The sequence below is a fragment of the Alligator mississippiensis genome, chromosome 9 (genome assembly GCF_030867095.1).
Source record: "Alligator mississippiensis isolate rAllMis1 chromosome 9, rAllMis1, whole genome shotgun sequence".
In the NCBI taxonomy this organism is placed as follows: Eukaryota; Metazoa; Chordata; order Crocodylia; family Alligatoridae; genus Alligator; species Alligator mississippiensis.
In genome coordinates, this window is record NC_081832.1 from 12,755,183 (window position 1) to 12,777,309 (window position 22,127).

A 22,127-nucleotide genomic window follows, 5' to 3' on the forward strand; every position below is an offset into this window, starting at 1 on the left:
GTACTGGAGGAAGAAGAACAACAGGTCTAAGGAAGGGAATAAAGAGATTTAGAGCCTTTTGAGGGACAATGCTGGGTATCAGATGGGGCTTAAATTGGAAAGCAGAATACTCTATGAAAGTTTACATTCTGGAGATGCACAAACCAGAGCCACTGACAGCACATCATTATAGTACGAAGGTCCTTATTCTTTCCTGCATGCTTCTGGCAGAAGTGAATCGTTTTACAGACACTTAGGTTGTTGTCATTAGGGTCCAGAATTAGATCCTATTTTCTATTCCTTAAAATTATAACAAATTTTAACAATTTGCACCAAAACTTTTCAGGCTGATGTTTTGGGAAGCTTCAGCAAAAACAGTTCAGCTACTTCAGAGTATCATCTGTTCAGTGTTAAAATTCTTGCAACTAGGTAGAGGCATTCTAGTCTGTCCATACTTCAGAGCTGGTGGTTGAAAGTTGCAAAGGCTTGTCCTATGGCCAGAGATGTGGCCTTTAATGTTCTTGTAAAAGTGTGACCAAATTTGGCTAATTCATGAATCTTAACAAAAAAAAAAATCATAGTTCACACAAACAGTATGGAGATACCCAAAGTTTGACAGCTAAATTCTCCAAAGATTGCACCATTACATTTCATCTCCATACCAGTCTTATATACTGACCAGACTGTGTACTCACTATTCCCACAATGGATAGGGCTGGCATAGAGACAGACTTGGTGAAGACTGGGACAGAAGGGATAAGATGTGGTGAGGGGAAAGACTCTTTGCCTCCTAAAGCCCTTTCCCTCCTTCCGAGCCTGGAATGGAGCTCAGGATTCCCAAGTCTTAACATTCCTCTGCTGCCAGCAAATATCATCAAAATTCACTGGCAAAGTGATTGCATCTCATCCCCCTCTAGTGCTGGTCCCCAGAGAGAATGTAATTGCAACACAAGCTGTCATAAAACTGCAATATGAAGATTGACTAAATAGTCAAAAACAACTTATGCTTACAGAGCACCTTTCATTCCAGGATGACATATAGATTACACTGCCACATAAATGCTTGTACACCTCTCCCCCACCAAACACATACACAGAGCAATGGTTTTTTTATCCATCTCTGAAACAGACATCTCTGCAATTTAACACTACCACAGCACCACCGCACAATGACTTTGAAAAGGTAGTAAAGAACCTTTAGACCATTTCACTACAAAGATAAATATTTTTCTTATTTCTATTGCAAAAGTTAGTTATATTCCCTTTTTATATTTGCAGCATTCCCTACTAACATCAAACACTTTCAGGTCCAGTGGAAAAGGTGGAGGAAAGGGCATTTCTGACAGCGACAAAAAGCTTTCCAATACTTACATTTTTAAAAATGGGGATAGTGGCAGACTGAAGTAGTTTGCGAACAGAGTAAGGAAAGTTGCCATGGGTCTTCTCTGCTTCAAGCACTTGTTCTTCTAGGAAAGAAACGTGGTGTCCAACCATTTTAACAAATGCCTGTGGGGCAGTGGGAAACACCTAATGAGAACTAACACATCTGCTTTGTGTTTCAACACCTCCTTCATTACAGACAGTTCAAGAAACAGCATTAGCAAGAAATCAGAATAAGCTATTACTAGCATCAGTATCCACAGGAATGTGTTTTCAAGCATGGACTCCACCTATAGCAATTCAGAGGAACAACTGGCTAGAGAGAAAACAATTAGGGACAGATTTTCTACACACTTCAAGAGCACAATGTTGCTCATATGCTGTCTAAAAATGACAAAATCAGCTTTTACCTGCAAGTCAGGTTATTAAAATCCTGTTTTCATTTATACGACGAGAAGACCTCTTTCTTACCTGTAGTCAAGTGACACTCACATATACAACTTTTCTTTCTTACCATTGAAAACAAAGAAAATAAAGTATCACTCCCCATCTATCAACTGACCAGCCCACTGTGTCAGGGTACAAGACAACAATCAGAATAGGACTTTGGAAATAATTTGATCCATGTACCTAAATGATCCCAAAGAGCAATCACTAAAACTAAATTCAGCTACAACAATCTTCCCTACACTCACTACTGCCGTGAGGCAAAATTAATGAAACAGTTTAAAGTTAAAAGCTCTTTAGGTTTGTCTAAAACCCAGTGCAAATGGGGTCCCCAACAGTGACTGTGGCCATGAATGTTACTCTTCTAGGAAAAGAGCAGCAACAGCTTTATCTAGTAACACAACCGGAGACACATTTAAGAAGGGAGCTACACTCAATCATCTACAGAGAGAGTCCAAGGGTACAACTCTGATCAAGGGGGTTGTTTAGCATGCACTATGAGAGAATAACCTAAAATACACAGCTCTCCTAGTTTTGGTACAAGTTAGTACAGGAAGAGATACAAAAATTGAGCAAGTTTCCTAGTCTTGAAATGTAGTTGGTACTTCTATAAAATGTGTTGTTAAACAATTACGTTTCATAAACTCCCTTGGGGCAAGTATTAACCCATTTTAGAGGCAGGGAAGCACAGGCAGGATAAACACCTGGGGTCAGAAGGTGCATCAGTGGTGAAACCATGATTAAAATCCAGATGTCTCTCTTTTTCTCCTTTAACTACTAGACAACTGTCTTCCCTTTCGCTTCTCTGCTCTTGATAGTCCAAGTTAATTTTCTTTTTTTGGAAGTTTCCATGGATGATAAGCTTTAAACTTAAGTTGTAATTAAAACATTAACTACTGCTCAAATTGCCAATTCAATCTTGTGCTCTCAGATTAGTGCCATTATAGTGGGTACCGTTAGGGAGCAGACTGGTATTTAATCAATTTTAATCAATGTGAGGCATTAACCTGCTTTGGTATGCCAAAAAAAAAAAAAGCCTCCCAGCAAAACTGCAGCATTATTAAAGGGAAACCTGTTTCCCTGATGCCAGAGAATGGAGTCTCTCTCACATTCCAAATTACCTTGTCTTTGCAACAAGTTTATAAAAAAAAGTTTGAACCAACTCAAATGGTTCATTTCTTATTTTCTAACTGAAGGCTACTTTTATGCTTAAAATGCTTAGCTTCACTTGGACTACCAAGGACACTTAAAGTGAGTGGGACTTGTCCTGTACTTAGAGTTAAGCACATGCTTCAGTGCTCTGTTGAATCAGGGCTTTGAGAAATAGCTCTATTCTATAAAGAAAGTTTGTATAAATGGCATTTTCTTATTCCACAGGCCAATACCCTGAGTGTATTTAGAGTTGGTTCTGCTCACTTTAGTGACACAAATTGAGTTCTGCTATTTTTTGCTCTGGTAGCCCTGCTGAGCCTGCACGGCTATAGGAGAAAGATAGATTCTGTTTTCTGCTTTTGTATCACCAACAGAATTGTTATTTTAGTTCCAGCTGCAGGACCACATTCTGCCCACCATAATAGCCATACAAACACCTGAGAGCAAAGTTATTAGCCAGCTCTGTCACAGAGGGTAAATTCAGTCTGAAGAATCTTAAATATTGGTGATAATGTGTAATCCTCATATGCCAAAATGAAAACATAATCCATTTTCTATTTCCTATAGAACCAAGTAAAATCAGGACAGCACAGGTATCTTTTAGGTGTAAATTTGCTAGTCATCTTCAGAGTACCAGTATTAAATACTCTACTAAGCCTGAAAAATATTTTAGAAAATTTCTTAATTCTTATTAATTAAGAAATAAATATTGTGGGCCTCAAGCTGGCTACAAGCTAGCAAAAAACAGTAACACTAAGCCATGATGGTCCAAGAAATATGCAGGAAGCAAGAATTTTTGTGGGTGATATCTTTTATTGGACCAGTTCCATGGTTGGGAGAGTTTCAGACAAACTTTTTGGGTATATGGCACCCTGTTCAGGGTCATATATCACTCACAAAAAGCCTTGCCTCTCCAAACACTATGCTATTTAAAAAACAAAATCAACATAAAAATTCAGTTAAAACTGAAAATGAGACAGGAAAATATAAAGAAATGTTTGGATGCTTATCTTGCTGGGGTCCTTTGACCCTAGCTGACTTCCTACCCCTGGGGTGGGGGGCTGGGCTTGATGATCTTCAAGGTCCCTTCCAGCCCTAACATCTATGAATCTATAAGAATACCCTCATTTAATAGAAGACAAGGGCACTCCCAATAACTTCCTTATCATTTTAAGTAATTTATCCTCACCAAGATTTTCAAAGATAGAAACTGAAATAGATGTAAGGTGGAATTTTCAAAAGTGCAAAAGAGTCAGATACCAACTTCCTAGAAAAATTAGTGAGATATTGGTGCATCACTCTCCTTTTTTTAAAATACCATTTTAAGTCAATGGTAGACCCTTCTCTGGTTTTCAAAAGTGCAGGGAACCCAACACACTGCTGAAAATTAGTCAAGCCAGGTGCCTAAGCCAGAATTTTAGACTTTATTTTGATAATTTTAGCCTTAAACTCTGTGTCCCAGTCACTCCATCTGAGAAATTAAAATAACAACCTACTTCACAGATCTCCATCTAAAGTGTAAAATACAGAGTTGCCTGGATGAAAGACATTATAAAAGGGCAAAGCACAGAACTGTACACTACAGGAAGGTTACTTTGGAATATATCCCTTTCAATGCAAATAAATCAGTTGCCATGGTCCTTCCCTGGAGCTAAACCTCAGCTGGAGGAAGTTATTTGCTACTTTGCACACAGCTGGACTTGAAGCTTGAGAACTGCCCATCTGGAATTGATGCCACAAACACTTAGCTTCTTCCACTTCTCTGAATCAGTTAAAAGTGATATTAAACATTATATGATTTATCTTGTCATGTTTTAATTACATTCATCCTAGAGGCAACCTTGCCCTTAGCTGACACATGAATTTTAATACACTGCTTACTAAATATGGTGAGGGCACCATCTAAATGAGTCATACTGGCTTCCCTCATTCAGGATCAAGCAGGCATTAGAAGAGATATATAAGAGGGCAATGCAGAGATATCTTTCACATTCTTACATAAGACTGTTATCACCAGGCTGAAATGGATATGCCCAACAGTGGACAGAAGACATAACCCTCTTAAAATAAATAGATAAATAAAAGGAGGCCAAACAGTAAACACTGTGGGATAATGTCCCTACAAGTCACAGATCCCTGATCATTATGAATGCTGTTAACTTACTATTATTAGGAAAGGAGGAGTCCATAAGAAATATACTTGCTTAGGCTGCAATCCTGTGAACATTTAGATGCGTGCTGAACATTAGGCAGTTGTCCCATGGGCTTAAAAACAAGCTAAGGGAACAAACTGTTGTGAACAGGCAAGTGCTCCACAATTCCAGGAGTGAAACCTCAAAAGTATCCTTTAAAAAAACAAACAAAAAAACCCAAGAATTCAGATTAATAACATAACCAACAAACCTCCAGCTTATCAATTTTGGTGTAGATGTTGTTCATTTCCCTCACTTTGGCTTTAACGAGTGGAATGGACTCATCCAGGATCTGGGATGTATCACTTCTAATCTGCACAAAAAAACAAAATATTTCTCATCACTCATCAGAAAGCTTAATTGGGATAAATATATCTCCTACCTGAGCAGCTTTGTGAAATAGCTTTTGTGATACAAATAGGAAAAATCAAGGCAGGTACATTGAGCAACTTTCTTAAGTTATTCAGCAGGGGTGTGCGAAACAGGCTGTATTTGATTCGGATTTGGCCCGAATCAGGGACAGTGATTCGATTCATTGATTCGGATCACTGTCCCGATTCAATTCAGCCGAATCTGAATCTGAAGATTCGATGCTGATTCAGAGAATCAGCGATTTGGCCACAGACACAGCTTTAAATGTTCTTTCTACATACCTCAAGGAGGCAGGCATGGCTCGTGAACGCTGTGATGGTGGGGTGGATGGAGCATCCCACAGGACCATTGGGGGGGCCACATGTGTGACAGCAAACCCAGAAGTGGACCGGAAGTACTTCTGGGTCTGTTGTTGAGCATGCTGGGGAGCCCCCTGAACTCCTGTGGGATGCTCCATCTGCCCCAACATTGCAGCCTGGATTCAGAGATTCAGCCACTGAACCAGGCCGAATCTCTGCTGAATCCAATCAGGGACCGAAGCTTTGCATAGCCCTATTATTCAGGGAATCCCAGAGATCCTGACTCCAAGCTCTCACTCCCCTCCCTGGATTTAGGCACTATATTGCAATTGCCACAATTCACAAATTCTTCCAGATCTCAAGATTATTTCTTCTGTCTCTTGTGCAACACTTTAAGAAAAAACAGGTCATGATAACTAAAAAATAAAAACTGTTTCCATTCCATCCTCCTCACTTTTGGTTCTTATCAGATACAATAATTTCTATCAGCTTTTGATAAGGGTTTAAGTTTAGCCAACTAGCCTATAGCAATCAGCTGCCCTGGATTGTGAAAAAATATATCATTCTTAGCAGTTACCAAGTCTGATAACAAGGGCAAAAATGTTTACACTTCACTAACGCAATTTGATTTTTAGTGCAGACAAGAAACTTGAGCACTGTCAAAGAGACTGTCATCTTGGATTAGACCCGTGGTGCATCTAGTCCAGTATCTTGTCCATAGCTATGGCCAGCATCAGGTCCTTTGAAAGGCCAATAATCTCCATCATGCACAATTATCCCATACCTGCTCAGGGGATGAGTTCCTTCCTAACTCCTGTCAATTTTAGCTTCAACTTCTGCAACTTCTTGAAGCAGGATGGTGTTTTTTCCCAGTTAAGTTTTTGTTATTTGGAGCTACTCTTGATCTCCTTGTCTAATCCTCATTTGGAACTCCACTAAGCATCATTTTTAGCAGCAGCTGATTATTACTCTGTTTCTATATAAACAGCCAGTGATTAGTTTGATGGGAATGAGACAGGCACTGTTCCTGTCCTTCCACTTTGGGACCATGAGTGCAATGGAAACATAAAATAAAAATGTGGATCAAGCGGGAGTTGGGAAACACTTTTCAAGGAGAGAAACTATTCCTCTTCTCTTTACTTTCTAAGGGTAGCGTGTGATGGCTTCCAACCAATATACAGTATATTAGAAAATAAATCACCAGTGTTTTGAACTGCAGCAAATTACTTGTCCTATCATGCTAATTAAAGACCTGATCCTCTGACCTTACTCAAGAGCAGCCCTCCATTGTCATCAGGGGCAGCTTTGCCTGAACAAACATTGTAGAACTGGGCCATTACAGCGTGGAGAACTATACAGGTGGCAGCATATTATTAAATGCATGATGGAAGTTTCATTTAAAGGTATCACTGCAGACCAACCCCATTCTCAGTGCTAACATGGGTTTTGTCATGAGAAAGATTGGGAGTCCTTCCAGAAAGAATGTAACCAGGAAGAAGCTGTAATTAGTGCTGCTCTTCTTCTGCTGTCTTTTCCCCTCCTAAATTGTTAATGTTGGGAAAAACAGCAGAACAGGAGCAGCAAAGGAACCAAGGAGCGGAGGGAGCAACGGTTCTACAAAAACAGTTCGACACTGCTAGAAAGCCACTCATTCAAAAGGAAAATAACAGAGCCCTGTGGAAAAGCAGCGACTAGACCCTCTCCAAACTGGCTTACTTTGAGTGTAGTGGAAGAGAGGCCTGTTTTAAGAAAATATGGCAGATCAAGAGATTCTTGAGCCTTGATTTCAAGATAAAATTAAATAGAAAACCCCCACCCAGCTGGACAATTTGATTTGATAAATCAACTGCAGTAGCCACCCATGAAACAAAGAACAGAACAAGCAGATGTGCCCGTTTAATGTAAAAAATGTTATTGGGCCTAATGGGGGTGGAGTACACAGGAGGGCTTAATCCAGCTGTGGGCTGTGGTAGTTCTGCCCACTGTTAAAATAACCTTCTTACCTTAGAGCTCAGATATTCATGCCTCTGAGGCCTTTTCCAGCACAGGTTTTGCCCTGGAAGAGGTTGAAGCCAGAGAACATTTTCTCTTGAAACTGAGTGGAGTGGCCTTGGGACATTTCAACTGGGATGATGTGGAAATGGAGCACTTTTGTAATGATTTAACTCCATCTATCCTAGGAGTCGTAAAATTATACTGGGATAAAGTGGTACAACTTTTGGGTGTAAACAAGTCCTCCATTTTATAGGCAACTTCCATTTCTCTATTAGTAGCAAGACTTCTGTTTGCATGAATAAGATCATTTTTGCATAAAGTGATCTTAGCACTGGGTCTGCACAAGGTGTGTGCACAGTTACATAACTGTATGCGTACGCACATTTAGGATAGAAACGTGTTGTGCACATTTTATCTGACCAAAAACCAGCCCCAATAGTAGGATTCCCTCAAAATGAATTGGCTCATTTCCTAGATTAAAAAAAAAATAATCTTTGTTAAATACAAAATATACAATGAAAAAATAAAATGGATGAGTCTGGGGGTTATTTTATTAGTGTTCTTTCTGGTCAGCAGCTGGCAGAACACTCCAGTACACAGTATGCACAAAGAAAGGACTAATGACAAATTTGGGGCAGGGGAAATAAATATTTAGCTTAAGTAGGATTGAAAATTGACCCTGAATATGCCTAAGATAAGGGGACATACTAAGTTTTTGCCAGTGATGATCTAAAAAGAGGCTGGGGAAAGACTAATCTCAACTTCTAGATAACTACAGTAAATACAAACACAGTTTGTAGATATAGCCAAAACAAGGAAGAAGTTATTCAGACTAAGTATACCACAACAAGGTCAAACTAGCCATGGAACAAATCTAAATGGTCTTGCTTTGAGGGCAAAAGCAAAGCACCATTACAAGATGCAGGAGAGAAGATTTTCCAGCAAGCAGTCTGTGATAAAAGGAAATGATATGCAAATGTGAATCAAGAAGAGTCATTCTGCAGCAGTCTGCAGAACCACAGCAAAAGAAGAGTTCAAGAGGAGTCAGCACATGACAAAGAAGGGAAGTGTCTCTCTTGGTGCAGTAACCTCTCACCAGCCAGAGAAAGCATGACTGGTCTGGAAACTGCACATAAGCAAACCAAATGAATTACCTCTTTCCACAATTTATTTTACTTTACCTTCTTGAAGATGTAACTGAATGCTAGATGATAGTACCAGTGCAGTTGCTTCATAGGAAAAAAAAACTGTATTCCCAGGCTGTGCTATGTTGACTGAAAAGATAGAAAAGTGTGAACTTGCAAGTTGACGGAAAAAGTCTACCATGAAGAAAGAGAGCATGTGAAAACAGAGTACAAATGGAGACTTAAAGCACAGAGTACAAATGGACACTTGAAGCACAAGGCTAGACATGGCATAAAGGTTGCAAGAAAGGCAGATGTGTAGATACAGCAAAATCGTATGCTGGCATGTACCAAGGTATCTTGGCATTGAAGAATCTTCTGCATCAAGGTTAAAGCTTTAGAACCAAAGGCCTGCAGTGGCATTTGAGCAGCATTAGTTAAGTAAGAGCCATGATAAGAACAGATTCTTAAACCCAGAGCCCATGCTAGAGTTAAAGCGAGACACAAACAGATTTTTCTATATTAATATTTAAAAATTAATATTTAATAAATTAAATTGTTGTGTTAACAACAGAATCAATACATGATTGCACTAACAAATCAAAGTGAGAGATTGTATCCAAAGTCTGGTTGTTCCAGAGACTAATTTATTTGTCTGACATTAAAAGACATAAGCTCCCATCTCTTATGGGGCTATAACAAGGTCCCTATTTATCTAGGCTTTTAAAGTTAAGAACACACATATGACCAACCTGCCCAACAGTACTCGAGATAGAACTTAACCCTACCTCCAACTATAGGCTCAAAATCTCAGAGTTACACACCCAAAATTGCACACCTGATCTGTATTCATAGTGATCATGTACTTGCAGACAATGAGGTAAAACCAACCAACTGCAGGTCACCTTACCAATTTATAAGCAACATCATGTTCACCACACATGCATACTGTGCACGTATTCTGAATTCATAGCTGTGTGTCCAATATGCTTATTAAAATATGCTTTGTTCAAAATCAAACTTGCGATGATTAAAAAATGAAAGCAAGTAAAATGAGCAAATAAAATGTATTCAACTTTAGCAGTCTTTCAATGAGAAACAGAGAGGCCGAAAACTTTGGAAAGTACCCAACATGTACAATTTGTATGTCAGCTGGACACACATAATGAGAACTGCCAGGCATTTCTTGATATTAAAAGGGTGCGTCTTATATCCTATTTGATCAACATCTAAGGTAAGTGTGCGTTGCAGATGTAATACTGAACTAATAACTGATAACATAATTGCCTATGGCACTGCATCTGTAGGAGTGTGGTGAACAGAGAAATGTATATGAAGTTTAAACAAAATGTAACTCTTCCTCCATAAAAAGCTCCTGAGAGGGATTCTTTCCAGTTACTGACTAAAAGTGAAGAGGCAACATCCTCACATGGAAGACAGTGAGTAATACTGATGGCATGTCAGGGAAACAGCCTTGTCAAAGAACCCAAAAGGAAACTTAGGATCTACAGCGAGTATAATGAACTCAACAGCTGCACCCACTGAGAGACAAAACTGCTCTTAGTTGTGCATAAGCTAAGGCAGTACTAAAATCTCCTCCAAACCTAAGCCTGATCTCCAAATCTTGGAGTATGTGCATGTTGTTAAGAATAGAGTATGTTAAATGGACATGGCTGTGTGCAAAGGGTTAAACAGAGCATACAAAAATAGGCTTCCCAGAAAAAGGGTATGTACTAACAGCACTATGCAGAGTTCTGCAGAGATACCCACACTAGTTCTGAACAAGCCAGCTCAAGTACTGGAAACTGCGTAGCGGCAAGCTGTATGAGGTTCTTTTCTGAATGTTCAATTTGACAAAGCTGTGGAGGAGCTTTGTTTCAAGAGGAGGAGCCTCCAAGACCCCCAGCATGCCCGACAATGAAAATGGGGACAGCAAAATGAGAAGACTGCATGCAGGATACTGACATTTCACTGACATCATTGGTTCAAATCTCAGCTTTGTAATGAATACAGTTTATTAACCACATCTGAATGGCTGAGCAGCAACTTACACAAAATGTACTTACTGGGTCTGAGTACCTGTCTTCGAGAATGCTCAAAGATATCACCAAAAAAAAAGCTTCCCAGCTGGCATAAATGCTAGCAGAGATAGACACCAAATATCCCTGTCACTTGGAAATACTTCCTCTAAATACAGGTTAGAAGTGCAAGTAGGGTGCTTAAGCCTCCACCAATGTTACATACTCTCCAGACAGAAGAGTTCAGTTTCTGTGAAGAACACCTGCCAAAACACAGATGCTATGATCATAAATTGGAAGCACTGATTCATCACTGGACATCCAGACCTCTTCCGAGTTTGATATCAAAGACTGCGTGTATTAAGAACATTCATTAACGAAGAAAAGCTGCATGCTCAAAGGAGAAAAGTCAGATCCCCCCTCATGTAGATGCTTGAACAGAACACCTGAGAGTAACAAACAAGTCCCTCTTGTCTCTTGTTAGCATAAACAAAAGAGCAAATTATTAAGTACAGATGCTGGAATTAATCCAAGCATTGCATGATATTTATTGGATTCAGAGTCACTACTTGATGTGCTGCTGCAAGGAACCTGCTAATGCAGGTATTGCATAGCAAGGCACAAAAGAGCACAGCACTTTAATGTTCCCAAATAAGGTCAATAATCTGTATACAAGCTAATTATTCATAGCTCACAAGTTGTGGAAAAATGTTTTCATGGGTACAGCAGAAGTGAAGCACAAAAACTAGGTTAGTATTGGTTGTAGAATGGGTTGGTGGAATGGAAGTCTCAAAGATGGTTTGAAAGCTTGCTGGATCCACCTGAGCAGACTGTGATCCTCTACTGGTCACAGCCAAGAGGGTAAGGTATACCCCTGGACTGGCTGGTAAAGGAGCCAGTCAACACAGTCTCTTAATGAAACACCCCCACCAGAAAACAAATCCATAAGAAACATGGATTATTTCTTTGGTAAGCTTAATGGAAAACAGAGAAAAAAAATCACCATCATGCATGACAGATCCACCAAGTTTAGCCACTTGTGTTGACCAATGAATGGCTAAGTCCTTAACTAATCCTTGTTATACATAAAAGATCTTAATGTGCTTTTGGGCGCTGAAGTCTAAGTGCCTTCTCACCAAGATCAGAATAGGCTACATTTTGCAAAAACCAAACATACCTGGTTAAAGCATGTAAAGCTGACAAATATGTGCCAAGATGCATAAAAAATAGACTCAGAGCTTGGAGTTTCATATACTACTTTACAGCTATTTTTGTCAAAAGCAGTATGGAAATAGAAGTACTTGATGACCATTAATCCTGAACCATACTTGCAAGGCAATCATTTGTCCTTTGTAAGTCATTAAAAGCCTTGTCAAACTTCTAAGAGCCAAGCTTTTGGTTCTTACTACCCTAAGTCACTTCCTCTGGAAGCAGCAATGCTTCCTCTCTATGAGTAACAACTGCCTCTAACAAAGCTGTGCTCAGAACTGGAGAGAAAGGACTAGCAACTGGCTATGGTCCTCTCCTGGCTCTGTACCCAGTTTGCAAGGAGCTTCTGATAAGTCTCAGTGAAGAAGCTTTGAAACAGTCACCCTCCCTTCAAGAAATCTACCACTAGAGCAGGTCACCTCAGTGTGGAGACAAAGGACTGAATGGCCTGGAGACAGAAATACCCTTTTGTACTCAGCAATATCATTCTCTCCAGGACAGCGGTGAGATGTGGTCAGAGTAATGCAAGCTTGTTCACAGGGCTGCTGTTGGCATCTGTTCTGCAGAGAGCTTAAGACTGCATTTTGTGAGACTGTTAGAAACCTTTCACATGGAGAAAAGTCACCGCATAAATAAAGTAGGGAACCTCAGCATAGCAACTGCCTAAGTAGTTCTGACTCTCCAAATCCCTCCTGTTACCTGTAGCTTTTTTTTTTAAATCACAGAACATCTTTGAATGAAAATGCCTTTTTCATGCCCCTCTCCATTTATGTTGCATAATTCCCAAAACAGCCTACAAAAGGAGCTCCTTTTAAGATGTGGTCCACAGAGGACTCGTTGGCTGGTAAACTGGTAATGGTAGTTCTCTTGGTTTCCAAATGCTAAATTTTATTACAAGACTCTTAAAGGCACATTCAATACTTTTTGAACTTTGCAACCTTATTTAAGAAATTGCTATAGCTGTCACAGTGTGGTATGTAACAGTGAAGGTTGGTAGAGAGCAGGAATGTGAGTGAGGGGGAAGAGAAGACAAGGTTCTTTGGGTAAATCCGGTATCTTTTATTAGGCCAACTTAAATCATTGGAAAAATTCTTCTTAGCGAGCTTTTGAGCACAAACACCCTTCATCAGGCTGAGGAAGCATCTGCAGATGGTCTGTGCCCTTCCTGGATGGAGTGGTTAAGCAGCCAGAGGCCATTACATATGGAGGAGAAGAAGAGAAGAGGCATTCTGCACATTAACAAATAGGAAGAGAGAGAATCCCTCATTCTGCATATGGTCCATACTACTAAATATTCAATGAATGAATGTCCTGTCCACTAGTTGGGTAAGGAAGATGAACACTGCAGCATGGGCTTCCCTGACTGATTTGACCATTTCTATCTTTGAAAGAATTTTCTGAAAAAAATTAAAGTGTGTGTGTGAAAACCCCATCCAAATACAATGCACCAAACAAAAGGCACAAAACAGCAAAGCAACATTACAGTTTTGTTTTGGTCCAACATTCTTGTTTGTTCATCACAAAAGATTAGGCAATGACAGTGGTTGGGATTGCTGGTACTGAGCCTATCATATCATTTCATTGTCTGTTGTACCTACCTTTGTTATCTTTCATCATATACATGGACTGCAAGCTCTTAGGAGATGCATCAGGTTTTGTTGTGTGCTTGTACAGCACCTAGCACCATATGGCTTTAATCCCTGAGAATGCATCTACGTGCTATCAAATGCAAACAACAGAACCACAGTAATGAATGGTATCACTCCTCCTCCCCATGTCAGCCAATCTGGCACTGCTACCTAACTGATCCAGTTGTTGCGACACAGGAGCATGAAGTTATCAAGGAACATCCTGCTAAGCTCCTCCTACGTAAAGGAGAAGTTATTAAGAAAAACAATTCACCTGAAGTACCCAGTGCTCAAACCTATGGCCACAGTGTTGTTAGACATTATTTCAGCGTTTCTAGAAAAATGGGACGGAAAATGATAAGAACTAGGACAAGGAACCAACATTATCAAGAAATTTGAGCATGCCATTTTCACAGCACAAACAGCAGCAGCCAGATGCACAGTAGGAAATCTTGCAGATGCTTCTACGGCAAACTGCATGGAGCAGTATATTTTACTTTCACAAACTCCATCCCTGGGCCTTAAATATTAGTGCACGGTAGTGCCACCTTGTGGCTCAGCCATCACTGCTCTGTGGAATAAAACTATCTCAGGGGAGGGAAGAGTTATCAAGATGGCTGCCTCAGGAAATACTTGTGTATGTGTGTGTGTGTGTGTATGTGTGTGTGCATGTGTTTTTCCACTCCCCACTGCTGGCTGCTGCCCTGCTTGAGCTGTATGGTTTCTAAATCACTAACAATATGGCCTCCAGAGAAACCTACTGGAGAGAGCAGATAACAGTGGCAACAAGGGTGAATAAGAGTTATAAACTAAGCACATACCATATCAGTCATGCCACAGAATTCATCCAGCCTTATTAGCATCTCTTCTATAGTTTCTTCTACTTCTTTCACCTGGAAAAATGCATATATTAGTTTAGTTGCTTCTGTAAATTTAAGGCAGAAGACTTCTCAGAACAAAATACTGGCGAGTTAAATTCTGTTTTGATGAAATTGCATTGATCAAAAGCTGAGTTTGAGAATGAGTGGAAATATTTTGATTTCAAATTATCCATATCACCTCGTGCATTGTTCTTTGCAACTCACATATAGAATCTAGGCCAATCTGAGGAATTTCTAAGCAACTGTAATGTTGCGACTGCAAAAGTTCAAAATACATGAGTCAGATGCCCAAAACAGAGGTTAAAAAAACCCCAAAGGGTAAATTGTTTAGGTTCTGTTTATTTGCCTTCTAGTTTTTGAAGACATTTATGTTTTCAAGGTTTTCTCTGCAACTACGAAGACTAGAAATGTACCTATCCTTTTAAATTAGTGGTAAGATTTTTTCCATATGAAAACAAAATTCCGTATGTGGAACTTCTTAAAAAGACCAAAAATGACAAGACTTGAAATACAAATCCTGAGAATTAGCATGCTGCAGCACCGTCCAATTCTTCTGCAAGCCTGGCCTTTTCTCATTGTGCTACTGCCTGAGATCTCTCTCACTATAATGCACCTTTGTTTGCACAAAAGGTGTTCTTGGTCCAGATTTTCAGCAAATTCTCCATAGTCTGACTGCAGTACCAGTGAGATATCTGACTGACTAATGGGGATTTGCCCACAAAAGGCTCATCACTGGACAGGAACTTTATTGACTAGAAGCTCCATCTATCTTTCAAAGACAGAGCAAATTGCTCCATTTTAAAACCATAATTGGAACTTGGGATATAAATGCTGAAGTGCTATTAAACTCAAAACACAAGTCACAACCCACTTTATTTACTGATGGAAAAGGATTTTTAAAAAATACATTAAAAGAACTAAGCAGTATATGCCTAGAAGGAAACTCCTTGTGCAAATTATAGCAGAAGAAAAAAAACGAAGAAAAAAACCGAAATGGCTGTTTGGGATGGTTGCTTTTTTTTGTTTTCTGATACATTTATTAAGAATTGAACAAAAAAAATCAAATACCCTGCAGAGCTCTCAAGAGAACAGCTGAATGTATGGTTGCCTGACACCAAAGCATCCACTGTTTCCATAGAGAGAAAACATGCTGGATTCCTGCTATTTATATTAAATCTGGTGGTCAAGAGCTACAGTCCTAGAAGATCTAATATGTTGCACCTCCCTGTTGAGAGCAGAAGTGTTCTGGGCCACATTCAAAAAACCAAATTGAATAATTGGTGTATTATAAATGTGAGATTATAATCAGGAAAAATATATATGCACTGTAATTAGTCCTTCAGATTTAACCATTTTTTTAACCTTAGATCTAACCTTCTGCCTATTTGCTGGTTTGCCACGAGAAGTTTTTAACTTGGACTTGGTTCCCCCACACACATTACAACATGAAAATAATGCATACTAAGAAAAGTTGAAAATGGTTTTAAAGGCCAAAGGGAAATTAGACTGTTTTTTATGGCTAGTTTGCTTACATTTTCATTGAGACCTTTTAGGAAGTAGAATGAGAGTGTATCTAAGCAGCAACCTTTGTCCCCATCTCATCCTGACAACTGGTTCCATTTTTACACTAAAATGACTATAATTTTGCCTATGTAATGAAAGATTAATCTAAGTAACCATAAATATGAGCTTCACACTGTGTAGGTGACAATACAGCAGTCTGTTCATTGCAGTACTCCTTGCTGCACTCCAAAAATCGTAAGTGTCCTCATAATATAGATAAAACAATCCCTGCCCAAAGGATATGACATGCTAATATCAGCAATTAGATAGTAAAAGACAGGTACAAGACAGAAGAGAGGGAGTTGGAGAGAAAAAGTGAGATAAATAGCCTTCTTAGTGAAGGATTTAGTGCACAGCATGGTAAAGTACAGCTTTCTGATTTTGTTACCAATATATGATACAGCAGTTTGAACTCCATGCAGTGGGGAAGAAAGTGCCAAGGAAAAGAAGTGATGAGGACTGGGCAACATACAAGGAAGATAAACTTAGTCCAGACCACCTCAGGAGACACAGGACCAGTCAGTTATCACCAAATAGCAGACAACTACATATGTACCATAGGTGACTTGTGGCAAACACACTCCAATTCAAAAGAAAAACAACTACCATACATAGATAGTTGTGTTGCCTTATTCAAGGCAAAGCCAGCGCAATCAGGAAAAAATAAGTATTTTCTGTGAGGGGTCACCTGTGACTTGGGAGCTGTGGTCTGAATAGTGTTAGAGTCTGTGTTCTGAGTGGACTGAAGGTGGACATAGTGCCATTCAATTCATAATCCAGATTTATTTTATAAAAACACATTTCATGTAAACATTACAACCAAAGCGCTCCGTAGAGAGAGACTCAACATTTGAGAAGAAGAAAGGGCTTTGGAGGCACTGGAACACCTCACAGCTGAGATCTGTAGTGAAACAGAGTAAAGTTGAAGAGGTAGGATGGGAGGTTGCACAGGAGATCTCCTGCACCAACAGTAATAGGACTATGTTGAGGGAAGAGGGATAACTTCACACCACAAATGTGGGGAGGAGAAACTGAGGAAACACAGAAGCCGCACAAAAGAAAGTTCTACACACGCAGCACTTCAGATTGGGGCTTGGCACCAGCAGATGGGGATACTGGAAGAAGGTGCGAAAGGGACCACATACATTTAGTGGGACAATACCTCCATGCAAATGGTGGCAATGAGTTCCGTGGACTTCTTGTAGATTGAGATGGGACTGGATTCTATCCCCTCCTAAACCACCATGGCTTGGAGGGAAAGAGGGAGTCTGCACTTCATCCTTAGAAAGCAAAGCAGATTGCTGTTGTTCAGTGTACTTGTAAATGAAGAGTTTTCCTGGAATTCAGCTTAACAGGGATAGAAAGCCTGATTCCTATAGACTGAAGTCAATATTTAGGCAGCAGCACCTCACCACTTTAAAGACAGGATGATACACTTCTGTTCATTTAACAGCAGCCAATGGTGGCATGCTCTGAATTACAGACCTTAATCCCACTCATACTAAATACTAAAGCATGTAAAGTACATTGATTCACTACGGCTGGAGCTTCTAGATGCTACAATATAATAGCAGTACTACTGTAGTAGTTCTCAAGCTTTTTCATAACAGGCCCTCTCCAATTTAGCAACAGAGGAAGAACAAGGCCTTAAATTCATGGAATGGTTTTGCAGCAGGCTGCAAGAAAAGATTTGTTAGTTCACTTTCTATGATTAAGGAAGGAGGAGACAGTTTGAATGGAATGCAAGGACAAGGGACAGCTGAGGAGGAAGGAAAAGTTCAAGGTAGTAATTCAAAGGCCATCATGGGTAAAACCAGGAAATCACAAAATGGCAGCAGGGACAGTAGGACAAGAGGGAAAGGAGGCAGCAAGCATATGAAAGCAGGAAATAAAAGATGAAGCTTTCACAGCACCACCAGAATAACTATTATAGCAACACGGCCATAATAACGTACATCATAATAAGCAGCAGAAGGACTAAATCAACCTATAAAATATATATAATCATGATAAATAATTTGCACCTCAGTGGTATCTCACTTGTTAGGAATGTTAAGGGATTAAGCTTCAAACCCAATCTCCATTTTACAGATGGAGGAAATGAACCACTGAGAATTGGGGTACCTTGCCTTAAGATCACCCATTCACCTGGTAGAAGATAACTCATACCTCTGAAAGGCATTAATCCCTACACCTATTCAGTTGTGTCCCAGGCTATGTAATATGATACATACAAAGTAGTACATATTCCAGGTCAGATGCTTTATGCCAGTGAGTTAAAAACTCTGTAGCTTTATCTCAGCGAGGTAAGTTTCATAAACAGTAAAGATGAATGAATGGCTTTTGAAAAGAGACAGAATCTTTGCTTAGCTTACGTTTTTAGATTCCCAAGTCTCTTCTCATGAACATCAGTAACTGCAACGGGATCAAGCCCAGACCCAAAGACATTCAATGACAAGAGAAGATAAGTCCCTTGGTGGCATAAAGAGGGAGGGTAAATAGCAATCAAGGAGGGCAGGCACTGTGAAGGTTCCAAACCAGCTTGATTTTTAAGGTACTATTTAAGGAAAGGCTGAGGCTTAAAATTCTCACTAAATTTGATACACTCTGGGTGTGTCTACATGTGTCATTAATGCACAGCAATAAGCTCTGGAGTTTATTGCTCCCAGGAAGCTCCTGGGTTTTCTGGTTACACGTGCACCCAGACTGCAGCACATTGAGCTGGGTTGGAACAACCCTGGCTGGCAGGGGAGGTCAGCTTGTCAGCCTGGGGCTGCTCCAACCAAGCTCAACGGGTACCTACACGCATGCCTGACGCCTGCACCAATGAGAGCTAATTAGCATGTGACAGAGCAGACTCGATTAATTGAGTCTGGTGGAACATGCCAATTAGCACGCTCTAGCCCAGTGTTTCTCAACCTGTGGTACACATACCCCTGGGGGGTACGAGACACGGGCTGCAGGTACGTGGGTGCTGCATTTTGGTCTTTGCCTGCTCAGGCCGGAAGTTCTGGATGCTGCCCCTCCCACCGTGTCTGGTGCGCCAGGGCTTTCACTCCCCAGCATCAGTTTGCTGGGGGATAAGGAGGGAGGCCCTGTGCAGGCTGCTTTGCCCCGGGCTGTGGTGGAAAAAGTGGGACTTGGCTCACTGCAGCAAAATCATTAGTGCCACGGTGGGACTTCCAGTTTCACTTTTGCCGCGTCGGATATGTAAGGTACCAAAGGTTGAGAACCACTGCTCTAGCCACCTCGCCATCACGTGTATTCAGCATTGCTGTGCTTCAAAATGGCAGCAAGGGCCATCTAGCAGGGGGCATTTTGAAGTGCAGGATGATAAATACGTGAGACGCTGCAAGCACTTCAATTAAAGCGGCTCTCGAGAGCCGCTCTAATTTAATCGCCTCTGACCCCCACCCCAGAGCACGTGTATAGACACCCAATGTACCGTGGAGGGACTGGCTGGGGCGAGAGGATGCTTCAGCCAGGGGTTTAGTGTTTACACATGCACTGCTGTACGTGAAAAAAAACATGGCAGCAGTGCACAAGTACTACTACCCTGCCGCAGAGTTTATTAGTTTCATGCGACCTAATAGGGGCACACATATAGGTACTGAGACATTTAATACAAAGGTAATTAGTCAGCTCTGCAGTAAACATCTCGTGTAGAGGTACCCTCTGGTCACAAATGAATCTATATTTTGTAGGTCTGATGTTCTTAATCTGTTCACAACCTTAGCACTTCTAGTTCTCTCATTGCTCAGGCACTGTAACAGGAAGGAAGAAGGCGAGGAAATGTGTTTAGTTGTTGTTTAAAAGCCCAAGTAACAATAAGAAAAATGACTGTGTCACCTTTGTAAGTAGCCAGCTGCTAAATAACACTTTGGTACTTGGAGGTACCCAGTATTTACTGTACTTTATATATAAGCAAACATAGATATAACCCTATACATTTGATTTCATCTGCATGTCATTTGCCACCTTAGATGGCTATTTCTTTGCAACATGAAATTATGCCCCCTTTTGTGTTTGCTATACACCTAGAACAATGGGGTACTGATACTAATTGAGACTTCTGGGTATTTACTACAATATGAACATATAATTAAATAATAAAATTGCCAGCAACAGCATTTCAACTGACTTAAGAAGCTTTTCTTTTGCCAATTTATATCCTGATTGGATTTCCACAGTTTACAAGTCAAGACAGAAATTTTCTAAATCTCAGCATTTGCAGGCTCAACCTGATGTCTGAAAATCAGGCTGTTTTCTTTCCATTTGGGAAAGTGCCACCAGCAATAACAATTATGGAATCCAAATTTAGCAAGAAAATTTGAGAAGGATACACAAGACTGGCGGATGGAGCTTTATCTTTCCAGAGCCCTGCAGTACTGCCAGCAGCAAAAACTTGTTCTCCTCAAACTAATAACTTGAAGAGGAGAGGCATTCCTACATTTTCAAAGCAAGGCAGGAAAAATTTAAACCTGTAATTCCCATTAGTATCACACAGCTAATTATGTGGACCCCAAGTCTCAAAACCACACTTGCAGATTTATGCTATTAATTTTATAATATGATTTCTGTGGTTGTAAATGACAGGAACTGTACAGGCAAAAAGCACAAGTTACCATCTGTTTGAGCAACTACCCAATTTGCACATGCATTCATGGTAACTGTAAATCTGGGATACAGCCATGTAGCATCAAACACAGTGGTACAGGCTGTCACTATTTGCCGATACAATGCTTAAACCGTGGCCTTCTGCCAGCAACAGAGTCACAGACCTTATGTATAGGACAGTCCCTCTTATCTAAAGAGGAAGAGGAGAAAGAGTAGTCTCCAAGATGCAGCCCAGTTCTGGGGATTTTTAGGTAAGGAATGGATAAAGACCCTATTGACAAGGCGTACTAAAACAGATCCCAGCATGCTGAAAAAAATGGAGCTGTACCAATTTACGCCTGCTAACAATCTTGTTCCAGTCTGCCCAGCAGAGTGCAAGGGTTTTTGCAGTGTAGCAATGGTTTCCCTTTGGCAACTCCACTACAAACTTAGGTCTTCTACTATAATGACGTGGAATTTGCATATCTGATTTCTATTCAAGAAAAAAAAAATATCCTTCCTTTTTGTGTGAACCCGTCATTCTGCATATGTGTTATGCCAGCTCTACAGAAAGCCACTGCTAGATGAAGAGAAACATGAATTCCTTGAATAAAGATCACAATAATCACCAGTGAGTGCGCTCTACCAGAGGGCATACTTAACATTTGGCTATGTGTACATATTTAATTTCTGAGAATTTTCTTTCTTGAACTGATACCCTGTAGGGCAGAGGTGTCAAACTCATCTGGCTGGATGAGGAGTGCAGGGCCAGTGTGTGGACCAAATCAGATTCACAGACCAGCCCGACACACCATAGCCAGCGCACAGGGCTGGGCCAGCATGGACAACTCATGCCCTGGATCAGGCCTGCATGCAGGGTTTATGTGCAAAACCAGCACACATGCCACATGCAGCATGCACTCTGTCATGGCCCAACGCATCATGTGCTGTACGCACCCCAGGCCAGCCTCTTGTGCCACACGCAGCACCCGAGGCACTAGGTCCAGTCCCACATGAAAGGCACCAGACTAGGGCATGGGGCCTGTTTTGGTGTGTGCCACATTCAGTGCACAGGGTCAGTTTGAGTCCCACAGGCTGGACTGTAGGGCTCCACAGGCCAGGTCCAGCCTGCAGCCATATCTTTGACACCCCTGCTGTATGGGATTCAAAAGAGTCACTTCTGACTTATTCCATTTTTCCCCATCAGATGCCCAATTAGTCCCAAAGGTGGGGCCACTAGATTTACACCTTGATGTGAAGTGTTTTACAGGATAAGCCATACATATCAATGC

General features: G+C 40.6%; 1 protein-coding gene across 2 annotated transcripts in view; it reads right to left on the minus strand.

Moving 5' to 3' along the window:
- Positions 1-22,127, minus strand: part of BCAS4 (breast carcinoma amplified sequence 4) — a 53,012-nt gene that overhangs the window by 27,346 nt on the left and 3,539 nt on the right. Inside the window, exons 1-4 of one of the 2 annotated variants that reach the window (XM_019484524.2) lie at positions 17,402-17,514; positions 14,617-14,688; positions 5,362-5,463; positions 1,351-1,485 (exon numbers count right to left, since the gene is read on the minus strand). In XM_019484524.2, coding sequence (XP_019340069.1) covers positions 1,351-1,485; positions 5,362-5,463; positions 14,617-14,688; positions 17,402-17,407 — 315 coding nt within the window. In that variant the 5' untranslated portion in view covers positions 17,408-17,514. Of the gene's footprint in view, positions 1-1,350; positions 1,486-5,361; positions 5,464-14,616; positions 14,689-17,401; positions 17,515-22,127 lie in introns of those variants that run through there. The other variant, XM_019484523.1, reaches the window with a different exon arrangement.